At 60.7% G+C, this 14,506-nt stretch overlaps 1 protein-coding gene and 1 long non-coding RNA gene across 6 annotated transcripts; one reads left to right on the top strand and one right to left on the bottom strand.

Annotated features, from left to right (window-relative positions):
• The first annotated feature begins 973 nt into the window (after positions 1-973).
• Positions 974-5,998, top strand: CD40 (CD40 molecule). Of its 4 annotated transcripts, none has more exons than XM_068150154.1 (9): positions 974-1,068; positions 1,979-2,060; positions 2,590-2,715; positions 2,811-2,954; positions 3,197-3,296; positions 4,202-4,263; positions 4,503-4,601; positions 4,940-4,965; positions 5,249-5,998. In XM_068150154.1, exons 1-9 carry the CDS (start codon positions 1,021-1,023, stop codon positions 5,402-5,404), a joined length of 843 nt encoding a protein of 280 aa, XP_068006255.1. In that variant the 5' UTR covers positions 974-1,020; the 3' UTR covers positions 5,405-5,998. The 4 variants fall into 4 exon arrangements, with proteins under 4 accessions (XP_068006255.1, XP_068006254.1, XP_068006252.1 ...); XM_068150153.1 differs by having other exon boundaries at positions 2,578-2,715; XM_068150151.1 differs by lacking the exon at positions 974-1,068 and having other exon boundaries at positions 1,380-2,060; positions 2,578-2,715.
• LOC137446998 (uncharacterized) lies at positions 5,405-13,592 on the bottom strand. 2 transcript variants are annotated; one of them, XR_010988771.1, is made up of 4 exons: positions 13,471-13,592; positions 8,355-8,472; positions 7,229-7,444; positions 5,405-5,494 (listed from the first exon to the last, which is right to left on the bottom strand). It is a non-coding gene; the product is annotated as an uncharacterized lncRNA (long non-coding RNA). The 2 variants fall into 2 exon arrangements; XR_010988770.1 differs by lacking the exon at positions 13,471-13,592 and adding an exon at positions 10,290-10,353.
• Positions 13,593-14,506: the final 914 nt, after the last annotated feature.

Raw genomic sequence — 14,506 nt, 5'->3', positions numbered from 1 at the left:
CCGGGGAATCCAGAGCGTGCGGTGCCTGTCCCGGGGATGCTTCGCTGCCCTCCCTTCTGAACAGCAGTGGCCTGGCGAAGGCCAAAGCCAGCAGCACAAAGCCAGCAGCACAAAGCCAGCAGCACAAAGCCAGCGGCCTCCGAGCCGCGCCTGAGGCTGTCCATCACCGTGTGAAGAAACTGGGTGTCAGCACGGGGTGTGCCTGGGGCACTAAGGGATGCCGAGGCAACAGTGCTTCGGCTCAGCTGCATGCCATGATGGGGAGAGGAGTGCAGGGAAGGTCTCTGGATCAGAGGAGCCTGGAACTTCCCTGGGGACTGTGCAGGGACTGCCCTGAGGGAACTGAGGCAGGGCAGCGGCCACGGGGGCTCTAGCTGAGCCCCCAGCACTTCTCATGTTCCCACCTCTGGGCTGACGTGCTTGTGGGGACACCGGAGCAAGGCCCTGTGGGCAACACCAAGGGACTTTCCGGGGTCATGGCTCTGGATTCACCGTCGGGGAAGTGAAACCTCTGAACTTCTGTCACAGGAATGAGCTGGCAAGGCTGGAACCATCCCGGTCCTCGCTATGGCCTGCCCTTGCCAGTACCTTGTCAAATGGGGGCGGCACAGGCAGGACTGTGGGACTGGCAGGGAGCAGGGCAGGAGTCACCTTTCCATCTCCAGCGGGACGCTCATCCAGAGCCACCGTGCTGGGACCCCCTAGCCCCAGCTGCTCCCCTAAGACCACTGCGCCAGGCAGGGCCGGGTGGGCCAGCACGGGTGGGCCGGTGGGACATCAGCAGGAGAGCCCGGGGCAGGTCCCCTTCCCGCGACCCCGGGATGAGCCAGGCAGGCCGGGCCTGGGGCTCGCCGCTTTGGGAGCGTTACCCTTGCTTTCTACCCGGGACCGAATCCTGAAGGGGCTCCCCGGGCGGGGAAGCCCCGGGGGGGAGTGCGGCGGGCGACCCACCGCCCCCTTCCTGGGCGGGAACTGGCCGAGGAGTTATAGGGCGGGCGGCTGCAGCGCCGGGACACCGTCATGAACCGGCTCGGGCTGCTGGGGCTGCTGGGTGCGGTGCTGCTGGGGGTGAGTGCGACCGGGACGGGGTCTGGGGAATGGGCGCGGGCTGGGATGCCGGCAGCTCCCTTCCTGCGGGCAGAGCCCCGGCCCGCAGCCGTCGGGCTTGCCGGGAAGGGGCACGGTCCGCCCGTTCTTGCCCGTCCCCTCGGCGCGGCTCGTCCCTGGGCGGGGGGTTATGGCCGGGGTCGTACCTGTGGCGGCGGCGGGGGGAGATGAGCCAACAGGGAGCCAGCCGGGTCCAGTCGACCCGGAACCCTCCGCCCGCGGGGAGGCGGCGAGGGCTGGGCAGGCCGGTCTCGGCCCGGCCCGGGCTTGCTTTCGGTTTTCCTCCGAAGAAGCGGAGCCCGCAGCCCGGGTCTGTGCCGGGCCGGGTCTCTGCAGTCAAGGACGGGGAGCGGTGAGCCCCCGGGGTCCACTGCCCTGGACATAGCCTGGGCCCGCAGCCAGGTTTGTCCCCATCCCGGGGCTCAGGGACAGACGTGCTCACACCCCTTTCACTTCCCGTTTTGCTCAGTACCAGACGTGTGACAGGGGGGCCGCTTCCCCTCCGCCAGCTCAGGTGTCCCCATGTCAGACCTGGCAATGTCCCCCAGCCCCATCGCCGCCTCACTGAGCCAGGGTGGGTCGACTGCTCCCCCTGCCCGGGACCGCAGCCATGCTGGCAGGGACGCAGGGCAATGTGCGATCACCATCTGGTAGGAAACGTGGAGCCACGGTGCCCGAGCCACTGCCACCCCACTTCAAAGGGAGCACCGGTGGCAGTAGGCAGCGCAGACGTCTCAGCTGCGGTCTGTGGTTAGCGCAGGGCTGGGAAGAGTGGTGTGAGGGAACCCTTGCCTCGGGATGTGAGTTAGCACCTGGGTTGGCACACAGATGCTGGGGAGCAGCACGAATCCACAGGTCTTGTTTCTTGCAGTGCTGTGAGACTGGTGATGCTGTAAGGTGCTCTGAAAGGCAGTATGAACACAAAGGCAGGTGCTGCAACCGCTGTCAGCCAGGTATGGAGACCCTTCCCCTCTCAGGGGCTGGCTGTGCCAGGACCTGCTGCCTGGCCACAGCAGTGCCAACAGCTTTACCTCCCTGTGTCACCTTAGTGCTAGAAGAACTGGGACCTTGTGGGTGCCCTGGGAGAGGCCCCTGAACCACCCTGAATCTACCACAGCTTTCTTGGCATTGTCTGTGCTCCTGCAACTGCAGAACCCCATGGTGCAGGGAGAGTGCTGCCACTGGCACTACCAAATAGTGATGGTACTTGCCAGCCTCCACTCTCAGTGCTAGTCGATTTTCTAGTCCTTGGAGTGCTGGAGGCAGTGAATGGCTCCCAGCTTTCATGCCGTAGCACCAAGCAGCCCTCCTCACCCATCCCTCCACAGCCACCAGGCAAGCTGGTCCCTCCAGCCCTGTCTGCCAGAGTGGCATCAGGATACCGGGCATCATGCAGCTGTCAGCACCCCTGTCCTGCTGGCACAGCTGCTGCTGGAGAGGAGTAAAGCCCTCTTTCCCCCTCCTCATCAGCCTCTGTTGCAGGGGAAAAGCTGGTCTCTGAATGTGATGGCACAGAAGAGTCTGTCTGCACCCGCTGTGAGAGTGGCCATTACCAGCAGGGCTGGACCAAGGAGAAGCACTGTGCCCCCCATGACATCTGCGAAGGCAGTAAGCGCTCCCTGTGCCAGCCAGCCTTAGCCATGGGGGGCTGAAGGGCTCAGTGCCCCTGCAGGCTCACTCAGCTGCTGTCTCCCTTGGCCCAGATGCCGGCCTCGTGGTGAAGACCGAGGGGAACGCGACGCACAACACGGTGTGCCAGTGCCGAGCTGGCATGCACTGCTCTGACTCCAGCTGCCAGACCTGCCTGGAGAACCAGCCCTGCCAGCGCGGCTTCGGCTTCGTGGCAGGTGCGTCCGGCCAGCTCCTCCCTCGCAGCAGGACTGGTGCCCTGGCAGCACTGATCTTGGCTCCTCTGGGGAAAGGGGGTTTCCACCAGCGAGGTGCCCCTGGCAGGGCTTTGGGAGCTCTCTGCTGCCCCTGCACCTGGTATCATTGCCACAGGGAGTGCTGCTTGCCTGAGCCCCTCACCCATGGTGAGGGACATCCCACAGGCTGTACTGACCCTTCTCTAACCTCTGCTCCACTTCAGCCAAGGCCATGGCCCAGCTGTCCTCTCCCTGCGAGCCCTGTGCAGAAGGCACCTTCTCCAACATCTCTTCTAAAACCGAGCCATGCCATCCCTGGACAAGGTATTGTCTGAATGCTGGCCACATCCTTCCCCATGAGCATGCCCTCTGCTGCCAGCCTCCTTAGGGGCCTTGGGGACCAGGCAGCTGGGATGGTCTCTGAGGGACACAGCGTCAGGCTGGCATAGGGCAGGAGTGAGGGCAGCAGAGCTCTAAGGAGGGTGGTGAGGTCCAGAGTGATGTGGCTGAGCGTGAGGCAGAATCCAGGAGCTCTGACCATCTCTCAGTGTGTGTGCAGAACGCTGTCCCCTCAGGGATGTCCATGCTGCCATCTGCATTGGGGAAGCAAGGGATTAGGGCCTACAGGCAACCCCCATGCCCTGTCCTCTCCCAGTGTGCTGCTCGGCTCAAGGCACCAGCCCTCTCCATGGGGAGTCTGGCTTTGAGGATGCCACCAGCTGGCAGGTTGTCCCTGTCTTTAGAAAGCTGCTCGAGGGTTAATTGCACTCCCTGGTAGAAATGTGAGCCTTATTTCCAGGCTGAATTAGTTTTGCTTCAGCTGCCAGCCATTGGATTTCACTTTGCTTTCATCTTTGCCCAGAAATTACCTCCCCATGGATCCACTTGTAGCCTGTCATTGAGTCATCTCTGAGCTGTTCTGCAGTAGCTGCTGTGCCTGAATCCCAGGGTCTGCCTGACTGGGCAGGTCTCAAATATGTGCTCCCTCCTGTCCCTTGTCTCCAAACTTGTCCTCATCTTCAGCAGATTCAGCAACTTCAGACCAGGACCCTGGGGTGGGGCTGTGCTCTGTCCCTGTCGCCACTTGCCCCTCTAGAGCCCAGCAAGCTCAGTGCAGGATGTTTTCTCACACAGCTCTGGTGGCCACCAAGCCCCAGGTGTTCCTCCTCAGTGACTTTCCATGTGCCCAGGCTGCTGTGTTGGTTACATGGTCTTGTTCTTCCCTGCAGCTGCGAGGAGAAGGGGCTGGCGGTGAAGGTGAAAGGGACAAACATCTCAGATGTGATCTGTGGTAAGCATCTGGTGCCTTGTGCTGGGTGGGTGCAGAGCAGGGATCTCCTGCTCTGGATGCTGCAGTACTGGCAGGAGATGGCCCATGGGTGCTTTTGGGGGTCAAGAGTCTGCCCACACCGTTGGCATGAGGCCTTCTTGCTCCTCTCTGTCCCTGTGAGGGATCCCCACAGGACTGGGCCTGGTGGAACAGAGGCAGCTTGGGGCACCTGGTGCCCACTGACCTCCTCTCCTCCACAGAGTCGGGCGGGCGCTCCTCGCTGTCGGTGCTGATCCCCATCACAGCTGCTGTCGTCACCTGCCTCGTGGGCATCTGCATCTACTGCCTGGTCCACACAGGTAAGGAAAGGGCCAGGACATGGGAAGTCACACCTTGGCCAGAGTGGCAATAGGGGTGAGGAGCCAGGCAAGGGAGGCCCAGCAGCTGTTGTGACAAGAGCAGGGTAGCCCTTCTGGGGACACCACTGGCCCTGGCTCCCACACCCTATTGCCCACCTGGGTCAGTGGGCTGTGTCCCACAGGTCCAGCCAGGCTTCCCTGCTGCAGACCCCAGCCCCAGTGTCAGCTGCAGAAGCTCCAGTGTAGCAGCACCAAGCCCCAGCTCTGAGACCTTGCAGCAGTGCAGGGCAGGAGTGCTGCTCACTGACTATTGCCTTCTCTGTCCCTTTTCCATGCAGATCCCAGGCGACAGATGCAGAAGCAGGTGAGTGTGCCCAGAGCTCTCCTCCAGCAGTGGGTTGGGGTCCCTTCTGGGCACAGCCAGGGACAAGCAACAGGGCAGGGCAGGAGGGGTGGGGGCTGTCCTAGGCTGCCCATCAGGGACAGGACAAGGACTGGGCCAGCCCTGAGATGCTGCTGCCAAATACTGAGACAGGAGGGACCAGCACAGGATGAGGCCTTGCTCTGTATGAGAGCACAGCAGGGGAAGGTACAGGTGCAGAGGGTAGGGACATAGCTGCCTGCCCCTGACCCCTGCCCCTGTGCAGATAGAGGCTGGGAACATGGAGAACCTGGAGCGCAAGCAGGCCGTGGAGATAGGAGAGGAGGAGAGCTTACCTGGGCAGGAGACCCTGCTCAGACACCAGCCTGTGGCCCAGGAGGATGGCAAGGAGAGCCGCATGGCGGAGCAGGAGGGGCTGTGAGGACACCGGACGTTGCCTGCACAGGAGCACAGTCGGGACCAGCAGTGCTGTCTCTGTTGACTCTCTGGCTGAGCAGCACATCCGACCTGGCTGATGGGACACGGCAGCAGATGTGGCACAACCACCCCTGTGGCAATACCACAGTAGTGCCTGGCCTGGCCGCCCACCCAGGGCTGCTGCAGCACAGCAAAGTTCAGCTGCCCCCAGGGGGAGGCAGGGCAGAGCCCGGTGCCAGCATCTGCCTGAGCTGCTGTGGCAGAGCCCAGCAGCCTGCTGGGGATGCCAGGGCTGAAGTGTGGGACCACCATGGCAAAGTACAGCTTAGCCACCCCCTGTAGCAGCCAGGGGGGCCGTCCAGGCTGGAGTTGGGCAGAGCAGGTGCTGGCGCCATAGCACCCCGGGCACCCAGCGTTGTCCCTGCGTTGATGAGCTCTGTGGGGACACATAAAGGCAGGCCTGGCTGTCCCCGTCGCTCCCGTCTCTCGGCCGGGAGATGGTGCTGCGGGGCTTCGCCGCGGCGGGGCTGGCAACGGCTGGGCTCGGTTCTTCTCCCCCGCACCGCTGACAAAGCCGTTATTAAACTTTATTATCCTCCTCACGCATACGAAGCGCGCAGCCTGCAGCCCACGGCAGCCCCTCCCCCGGGTCTCCCTGCTGTGCTGGTGCTGGAGGGAGGGACGCTTGCAGCTCCCGGGACAGAGAAGGGGAGAGCTACCATCAGCTATGCCTCATCTCTGCCCCCACTGCCCCTCAGCACACCCTGAGCCCGGGCGTGCCCCACCTCGTATCTGCAGGCAGCGGTCCGAGGCTCCAGGTACTGTGGCAGTTCTGACCCACTAGCCCTGGGCTGTGAGCAGAGGGGCTCCAGTCCAGAGCAGCACATCCCCAGTGCTCATGCCCTGGGCTCAGCCTGCATCAAGTAGTCAGGGTGTGCTGGGGCCATCGTGGGGCCTCTCGCTGCAGGACACAGCTGTGGAAGGTGGGACTGGGCAGCAGCAGGGCTGCCATGAGCTCTGGCTCCAGCAATGGCACTGGACTGCAGTGGCACCAAGCCCAGAGCAGGTCCCATGAGCAGCTGCAGCCCATGACCCATCACCACCTGAGAGCACACAGCATGGCAGAGGAAAGGCCATAAATCCCAGAGCCAGGAGCAGCCAGAACATGAGGCTGCTTTCACTGTAAAGGCAGTGGCACGTTGTGAAAGGTTCTTCTCAAAACATAATGTTAAGTTTAATAAGGAAGATAGAAACTAACTCTCCCTGCCAGGAGCACAGACAACAGGATGGTTCCAGGGCTGGGCAGCAGCCCCTCAGCACCAGCCTGGTGAACATCCTGCCCCAGGTACAGCTGTGACTCCTAATTCCTGCTGGCCCTGCCCTGGCTGACATCATGTGAGCCACAGAGAGAACCTTTGGCCTCCAAAGGGCCCCCCCATGGATTCTCCCCACAGCAGCAGGCTGCTCCCTCCAGCTCCCTGCCACCCCCAGCGCTGACCTGTCCCTGCCAGCACGCAGCGTTGGGTGCCCACTGCTGCGTGTCAGATCTGTGCCATCTCATTAGTGCCTCTGTCCCCCAAAGTGAGAAGGGAGAGCTTGTGAGACCTAATTGAATGTAACTAATTATTCACTCTGCAAATGCTCTGTTTAAATGGGATGGTGAGGGACAGAATTACTCATTCTGAAAAGGGGAGAGAGAGAAGACAGAGAGAAAACAAATAGAGGTGGGTGCTGGAGCTGCAGCTCCCTCACTCCCCAGAATACCAATTACTGGATGAAGTGATTGTGTAAATCTTTACCCAGGGAATGGACACTACCAGTCACTTACTCCTGTCCTCTGGTTATGATGGTACAATGAAAAATCCTCCTGTGCTCCGGTCCAGGGCTCCCAGCAGCAGTCTCGGATGCTTGGTGCTCTTCCTAGGGCTGAGGTCCTGCTGAGGAGGCTGAGTGCTTGGCAGGGATGCACTCCACTCCTGCAACCCTGACACAGGCAGCTCTGGGGTCCTGCCCCAGCAGAAGCTGGGCAGCACCATGCAGCACCCTAGGGACCAGGGAGACTTGGGTTGGTCAAGGATCCCAATGCCATGCAAAGAGCAAGCAGGTCACCCAGGGCCCCCAGTGCCTGCTGCAGTGGCACCCCAGGCCGTCTGCCTGCAGCTTTCCTGCCCTCCCCTTCTGTGGGCCCAGCCCTCCAGCCTGTGGCTCGCACAGTGCTTGGACATCTCTCCCAGAGCTAGCCAAAGAGGGAGAACCATGGTGCTTCCCAGCCTCTTCCCACGCTGGAGTCAGTGTTTCTTACCCTGATCTCTGCTCCACAGGCTGGGGATGCACACTCATTAACAACAATTGCCATTGCTTGTCCCTCCCACGGGGTTTAATCCCAGACCTCTCGCATATCTTCATCCAAATGCCCAATTCTGTCCTCAGCAGCACTCTGGGGTGGGACAGGAGGTCTTGGCTACGTGGAACCTAGAAAACCCCCAGTTCCCTTCCTGGAGGTGGAGAGAACCTGCAGCAGGTCATGCTGGAGAAGCTTCTGAGAACCCATCCACTCCCATGCTCCCTGCAAGCAACACTGGTACCCCCTCACTGTGAGGCACTCAGCACCCCAGGGGCTGGTGTGCTGGGACAAAGACCACCCAGTCCCCATGAACAGAGGCAGTAGCCCCCGAGGAAGGGCTGCACTCCTTTGCAGGCACCACCACCCTGCAGCACTGCAGGGGCTGCAGCTCCCCAGCTCCAGAAGCAGCAGTAGGGCCGCTGTGGGGGAAAACTGACAGCAAGGAGGGGGCAAACCCCCTCCAGCCTGTCCTGCCTCGTAGCGGGTGGGGACGTGATCGCTGTCAGCAGCGAGTTTCCATGCAGTGGAGATGTGTGTGGGTGTGAGGAGGGAGAAATAACATCATCATCATCATTGCAAACGCAGCTGAGCAGCTCCATTCGGTACTTACTGGCTTGCTTCTGTTTATCTATAAATAATTGCAGGAACACAATAGACTTTTACGACTGCCAAAGAGTTTGTCTCCCTCCAGCAACTCTACTGCCACAGTGCTGCCACCTTATCTGCTCCTAGAAAGATGAGGGTGGGAAAAATATTTACTGTCAGGGAGATTTGTCATCTGCAAATTACCTCTGCCTGCAATCCACAGTGGGCACAGGGCTGACGGCGCCGATCCGTGCCGCAGGCATGTGAGCCAGGGGGTTCTTCCCGCTGCCCCAGGCCCACCAGAGCATCCTCCTGCCTGCACAACAGGCAGCACTGTGCTGGCAAGCCCACCACAAGTGCCAAGCCCTGCCATGGGCTGCAGCAGTGGCCCAAGGGACGAGGGAAGCAGCAGAGGATGCTGAGCTAGGTGCCCAGGCAGTGGCCTGGCACCGAGGAGCACTGTGACAGGACAGATGGTGATGTATGCTCAGAGTTGGCAATGCTGGCAGGACCTCCTGGGCACAGCCCCCCACCCCTTTCTGCTCAGATGGGGCAGTGTCCCCCCCAGCACAGCAGTCCCTGGCACCCACCAGCTCAAGAGCCCCAAGCTCTGCTGCTGTCCCACAAAGGACAAATACACCTCAAGCTGTTGCTGTTCTCCCAGCACACAACATCCACCCAAGCCCTGCTCTGCCTGCTGCCACCACAGCCTCCCTGGGCACTAGGGCTCCCCTGTGCTGCAGCCCAGGGGCTCTTGCACAGCACTCACCACTGCAGCACCCAGGAGCCAATCTAACTGACAAAACACCAATTACTAAATGCAGAATTAATGCACCTGTGTGTACCAGCCTCCAGACCCTGGCCATGAAATTACAACTCCCAAGCTCTTGGAAGAAGCCAGAGCAGGAGCAACAACTCTTGGCTAAGCCCTTGCCACTGCCATGTGAGCCAGCCCAGACAGAACAGCTGCCCAAGGAGGTGGCACTGCATGGGACACATGAGGCACCCAGCTTGTGCCAGGGCCTGCAGCTGCCTGTGGATGGGGCTGCAGCCATGGTGGGTTCCACACAGCCACACCAGTCTGGGCAGTGCTGGCCTTGTAAGAGCTGGCAGGGCTACTGCAGCCACTATGACAGATGACACAGGGAGCTGTGGGCTCTGTAGGGCAATGGAGGAGCCACTTCTGGGCTAAGCACAACCCATTGCAGACTGCAAAGCTCTTGCTTTGGAGCTGGACTGGTGCTGGGAGAAGCATTTGAAATTGCACTATGAAGCAAAGCTCTGCCTGGGCACGTGGAGCTGGGCTTGGAAAATTGCTTTCTACAATCAATTAAAGGGAACTGATGGCTGGTGGCCACTGGGGGGGCACAGTGTGGCTCCTCTTTGAGCTGCTGCCAGGTCCCTGCTGTGCAGCCCTGAGGAGGAGCCCTGGGCCCAAGGGAACAGCTTCAGTACAGAGAGACCATGGGGCTGGGGAGAGCCTGCACCCACCAAAAAGGCTGTGGGCTACTGCCCTCCACCATGTGCTCAGGGTGGGGGGAGGATGGCCCCATTGAGGCTGCTCCATTGCTGCCACTGTGACCATACCAATTACCTGGGTGAGGGGCTCTTACCCTCCTGCTGCTGGGTGCCCACTCCATTCTGATGGCCACCTTTGCCTGTGGTCACTGCTGGGATCCCCAGCCCAGGATGCAGCAGTGCCAGCAGAGCTCAGTCTCACCACCCCTCTTCACTCCTCCTTGGTCCACCTCAGGGGTTCACAGGGCAAGGGCCCCACCAGGCTCCCTTTCACACAGGACATTGCCACTGTGCTGGCTGGCAGCAGCTCAAGCTGTAGCCCTCCCTGGGATGACCCACTGCCCCCTCCCAGCCTGCCCCCCAGCACCACCACCCCCTGGCAGAGCTGGCAGCACGCCGTGGTCCCAGCACCGCTCTGGGCAGCGGAGCGGAGAGACCCCACCTGAACTTGGGGAGGCAGCAAAGCGCAGCCAACGTGGCAAAGCTCTGGCACCATCTTCCATCACATTTGGGCAGCGAGCGTGGCAAGCACAGCTTGAGTGCTGGGCTGCTTGGACTGCCAAGGGCTCGCCCCGGTTCTGGTTTGCTCAATGTTTTCATTAAGGACCTGGCTGATGGAATAGAGAAGGCTCTTATTAAATTTGCAGATGACAGGGAGCTGGGAGGGACTACAAGTGTCTTGGAGGACAGGGTTGGAATTCAAAACGATCCTGACAAATTGGAGAAATGGACTGGAAAAAATAGGATGAAATTCAACAGGGACAAGTGCAAGCAGAGCGCTGAGGCTGTGCAAACACAGGCTGGGGATGGCGAGGCTGGCGCCGCAGAGCCCGGCCGGGCACGGGGCCCCGCAGGCACTTGGCAGCACCGGGGCGGGCAGGTGGCACGCTGCCCCACTCGGCCCAGTGTCCTTTGGACCCTGGCCCCTGCATACGTGGGGAGCAGGGTGGAATGAGGCCTCCCCCCAGACTCTTGCCTTTGTCAGCTACTGCCACTGTGGTGCCCCAGGGGGATGCCCCTAAACCAGCCCCAAAAGCTGCTGGGCCTGTCCTACCGCAGCCCCGCTGGGGCAGAGCCTCAGGCAGTGGCAGAGGCTGGTGCCAGTGCACAGACTGCCCCTCAGCACCGGGAGCTTCACTCCGAAGGTGCTTCCTGCTGCCTTGCTTTCGCTCCTGCTGCCTTCCCTTCGCTCCAGCAATTACAGCCCCAGCCATCACCCTCCCAGCCTGAGCAAACACCGAGAGTCATTTAAATAAATTAAGGAGACATAATAAATCAAAGGGAAACGAGGGGCTGTGCCGGGGGGCAGGGGAGTCACTCGGATTTAATTACAGTGACAAGCCTCTTGCCGTGACAGCGTGGCGAGTCCCACACGCCGTGAGTGCAGATGTGCCAGAGCAGGCACAGCTCCGCGGCAGGGCTGGCAGCACCGCCCCGAGCCTGTGCCCAGCACAGCACCAGCTCCACCCGCTTAGAAAGTGATGGGCACCGGCCACTCCTGGAGCCCAGCAGCAGCTCTCTGTGTGGACAGGCCACACCCTGGCAGCACGGTGTGGCTGCTGGCAGCGCTCGTCGAGCCACTGGCAGCACCCGCTCCTGGGGAAGCCCCCAAAGTCCTCCCCACCCCACGCCCTGCCAACCACCCGCGGCTCGGTGGTGCCAGCAGCATCCCCCCCGCCCCAGCACCACGCGAGATTTACAAGCCTGTCCCCCGCTGTTTAAAGGCTCTCGCTCACGGCTGCGGCGGGGACTCCAGCAAGAGCTTTGTGTAGAGGCAGCAAATTTATGAGGCTGGCTCCGAATCCCCAGTCACATCAGGGGCCAATTCGTCTTCCCAGGGCTAAGGATGAAATTAAATTATTGTAAAATAAATCTGTAAAAATGATGAAAAGAGCATCGGTGGGCAGCGGGGGCGGGGCCGGGCTCCCAGCCGGCTCTGACGGATGGGGCGAGCCCGCTGATAAAGCGCCGGGGCCCCAGCAGCTCAGGGATTTTTGCTGTAATCTCACTAAAGAGATGTTGTTTACAAGGGGGGGGAAAAATGGGTGTTTTGGGGAGGAAATTATATTTCAAGGTTAAGGGGGGGGAATAAAATAAACGGAGCGAGTCTCCCAGGGAAGCCTCTCACAGGCAAGGCAGCTGCAGCGTGGATACCAGAAAGCAGCCAGGCTGGGATATGGGAGGCAGGCAGCACCTTGCACACGCGTGTGCAAAGGCCAGGGACAGGCGTGTGCCAAGCGAGAGTGTGCCAATCGGTTTGGCCTCAGACAAACAGCTGACGTTGGGCTGCCTGCCCCTGCCCTGCCAGCTCAAATGCAGAACAGGAGTAGGCAGTGGATGTGTGTGGGAGATGGGGGCAGAATGAGGCTTGCCACCCAGCTGGGCACAGCTTTGGCAGTGATTGCCTGGGTTCACAATGGGGGAGGACAGTGAGACCTGTGGATCCAGAACAGCTAGAGAAGAATCCCTGTGGGTGCCAGCAGCCTACCCTGGGGGAGGAACTGCTGCCATGTATGTGGCAGAGAGCAGAGTCTGTTCCCCAGCCCTGGCACCACCAAGGGTTGCCAAGCCCCACAGCAAAGAGTGCTTGGCCCAGCTTGATGCCAGAAAATGCTGCTTCCCATGACAAGCCCTGCAAGGAGAGCCCCAAGCAACCATCAACTCCCAGTCCAGCGCTTGGGAGGCAAGGAGCACAGCCAAGCAAGGGCACTGGAGAGGAATTTGAAGTTCCCAGTTTCAGTCTCATCCTACAAGAAAGATGCTGGAGATGACTGGGGAAAAAGAAGACTTCATCCTAGATTGTGCTGGCTGGCCACTTAACAATGGACCATTAGCAGGGCTCAGCACAGGGAAGGGATTTATTTAGGACACATGGTTGCAAAGGCAACCCGCTACCAGGTGTTTAATAGCCTTTCAGAGGTATCAGAGTGTTGCAGCACTCAGAAAATGCAGCTGTAGGGAGTTCAGAGACTTTATTCTTCTCCTCTGTGAAATCTCACAATACCAGCAGAGATTTCTCTGCTCTGCCCTAAGCACAAAAGCAGAGTGGAGAAAGCAGCAGCTTTGCAAGGCTAAGAACCCAACCGGCTCCCAGACCCAGCACATCCCAGTTGCCCCAGTGCTGCCCACACCAGCTACCACTGGCACAGCTCAGCCTGCCATGAGGGGTACCTACACCTTTGCCCCCACTCAGGGCTGCTCACATAGTCCATTAAACCCGGGGGCTCCCCTCTGCCCTCAGCAAAAGCACTGTGAGCACGACACAGGGGAGGGAAACATTCCCCAGTCCTGGGAACTGCTCTCAGGTACGATTTGCAATGATAAGAGCCTCCCTCAAACATCCCCAGCTGCTTGTGCCATTGCCCCAGGGCACCAGCGGGCGGTACCTGACTCTTCCCAGGCTTTGATACTCTGGCCACATGCTGTTACTCACCAGGAGCCTCCTCGCTTCTGCAAGCACTGCTGCACAGGCCAGTAGGAAGGCAGGGCCCCTTCTGCTCCTTTTATCCCCTGGCAGAGGGGTGGGGAGCACTGCCCTGAATCAGCTCCACCTGCAACTCATGACCTGGGTCACACCTGCTCAGGACACAGGTGAACTCCAGCCCTTTGACCCTGCTGCTCACCTGCCCCTGCAGTGCCATCCCAGTATGTCCCACGTCCAGCCCGGGGTTCCCACGGCTGCATGACTCCCGTGGCCGGTGAAGCAGAGTCGGATGAAGGCATTTTGGCAGCGCGGCAAGCCGGGGCAGTCCCCGTCCCGCAGCCTCGCCCGGGCAGGGCTGCGCCGCAGCGTGGGGAGGGTCCCGCGGCAGCAGCCGCCAGAGGCAGGGGCTGGCGGCCGTCCCGCGCAGGCTGCTGTGTGCCGAGGTGGAAGTAAAGAGTTAGTGAGCAAGCAGACGTTCAATAATTCATGGCCACTGAACTGTAACAGGAACAACGACAAATAATAATAGAGGAAAATGGGGAAAAACCTGAAATCGTTAGGCCAATGGTTCAAGCATGAAGGCAGCGTGCCAGGGGAGCGGGGCCACAGTCACGCCACGCACGGGTGGAGAGGGCAGTGCCAGCTGCACTGCCATGCCATGCCCCCAGCCTGGCACCCTGCCCCAAGGACCCCCGATGGGGCTGTCCCCCCCACCAGGGCTGTGCCAGGCATGTGCCTAGCCCAGGGGATGCAGGGCAGTGCCATGTGCCAGCCCTCGGTGCCCTCCAAGCCTGGTCAGCAGTAGGGAGCTTGTTCATGGCTCCCAGAGGCAGCGAGGGCAGAGCTGCTCAACTTAATTATAATTAGTGATGCTTACCATGGGAGTTTGCAAACATGGTTTAATTAGAGCAGCCAGGCTCCCTCCACCCGCTGCACCCTCCCCGGGGTCAAGGACAGAGCAGAGCACAGGAAGAAGGAGCTGGGGCGTGCTGGGCAGGGCTTGGCTGCTGGGCCCACACCAGAGTTCCCCCTTCTCTTCACCCACAGCCATGGCCTGGAGGGCTGGCATGGCTCAGCTCGGTTTTGCTGGGCAGACATCTCCCCATGCCTCTGCAGAGACCCTTTCCCAGGGTCCCAGCACCACCAGGGCTTAATTCTGCTCCTGGGGCTGGGGAGCAAAGCCGTGTGCACCGACTCAGCCAGAGGCCAGCAGACGTCGAGCTGGGAAATTTAAT

The sequence above is a fragment of the Melanerpes formicivorus genome, unplaced genomic scaffold (genome assembly GCF_026170545.1).
Source record: "Melanerpes formicivorus ecotype bairdi unplaced genomic scaffold, bMelFor1.0.p_v2 SCAF_19, whole genome shotgun sequence".
Classification (NCBI taxonomy): domain Eukaryota; kingdom Metazoa; phylum Chordata; class Aves; order Piciformes; family Picidae; genus Melanerpes; species Melanerpes formicivorus.
Note: the sequence above shows the minus strand (reverse complement) of the source record. Positions and strands in the feature narration are given on the sequence as shown.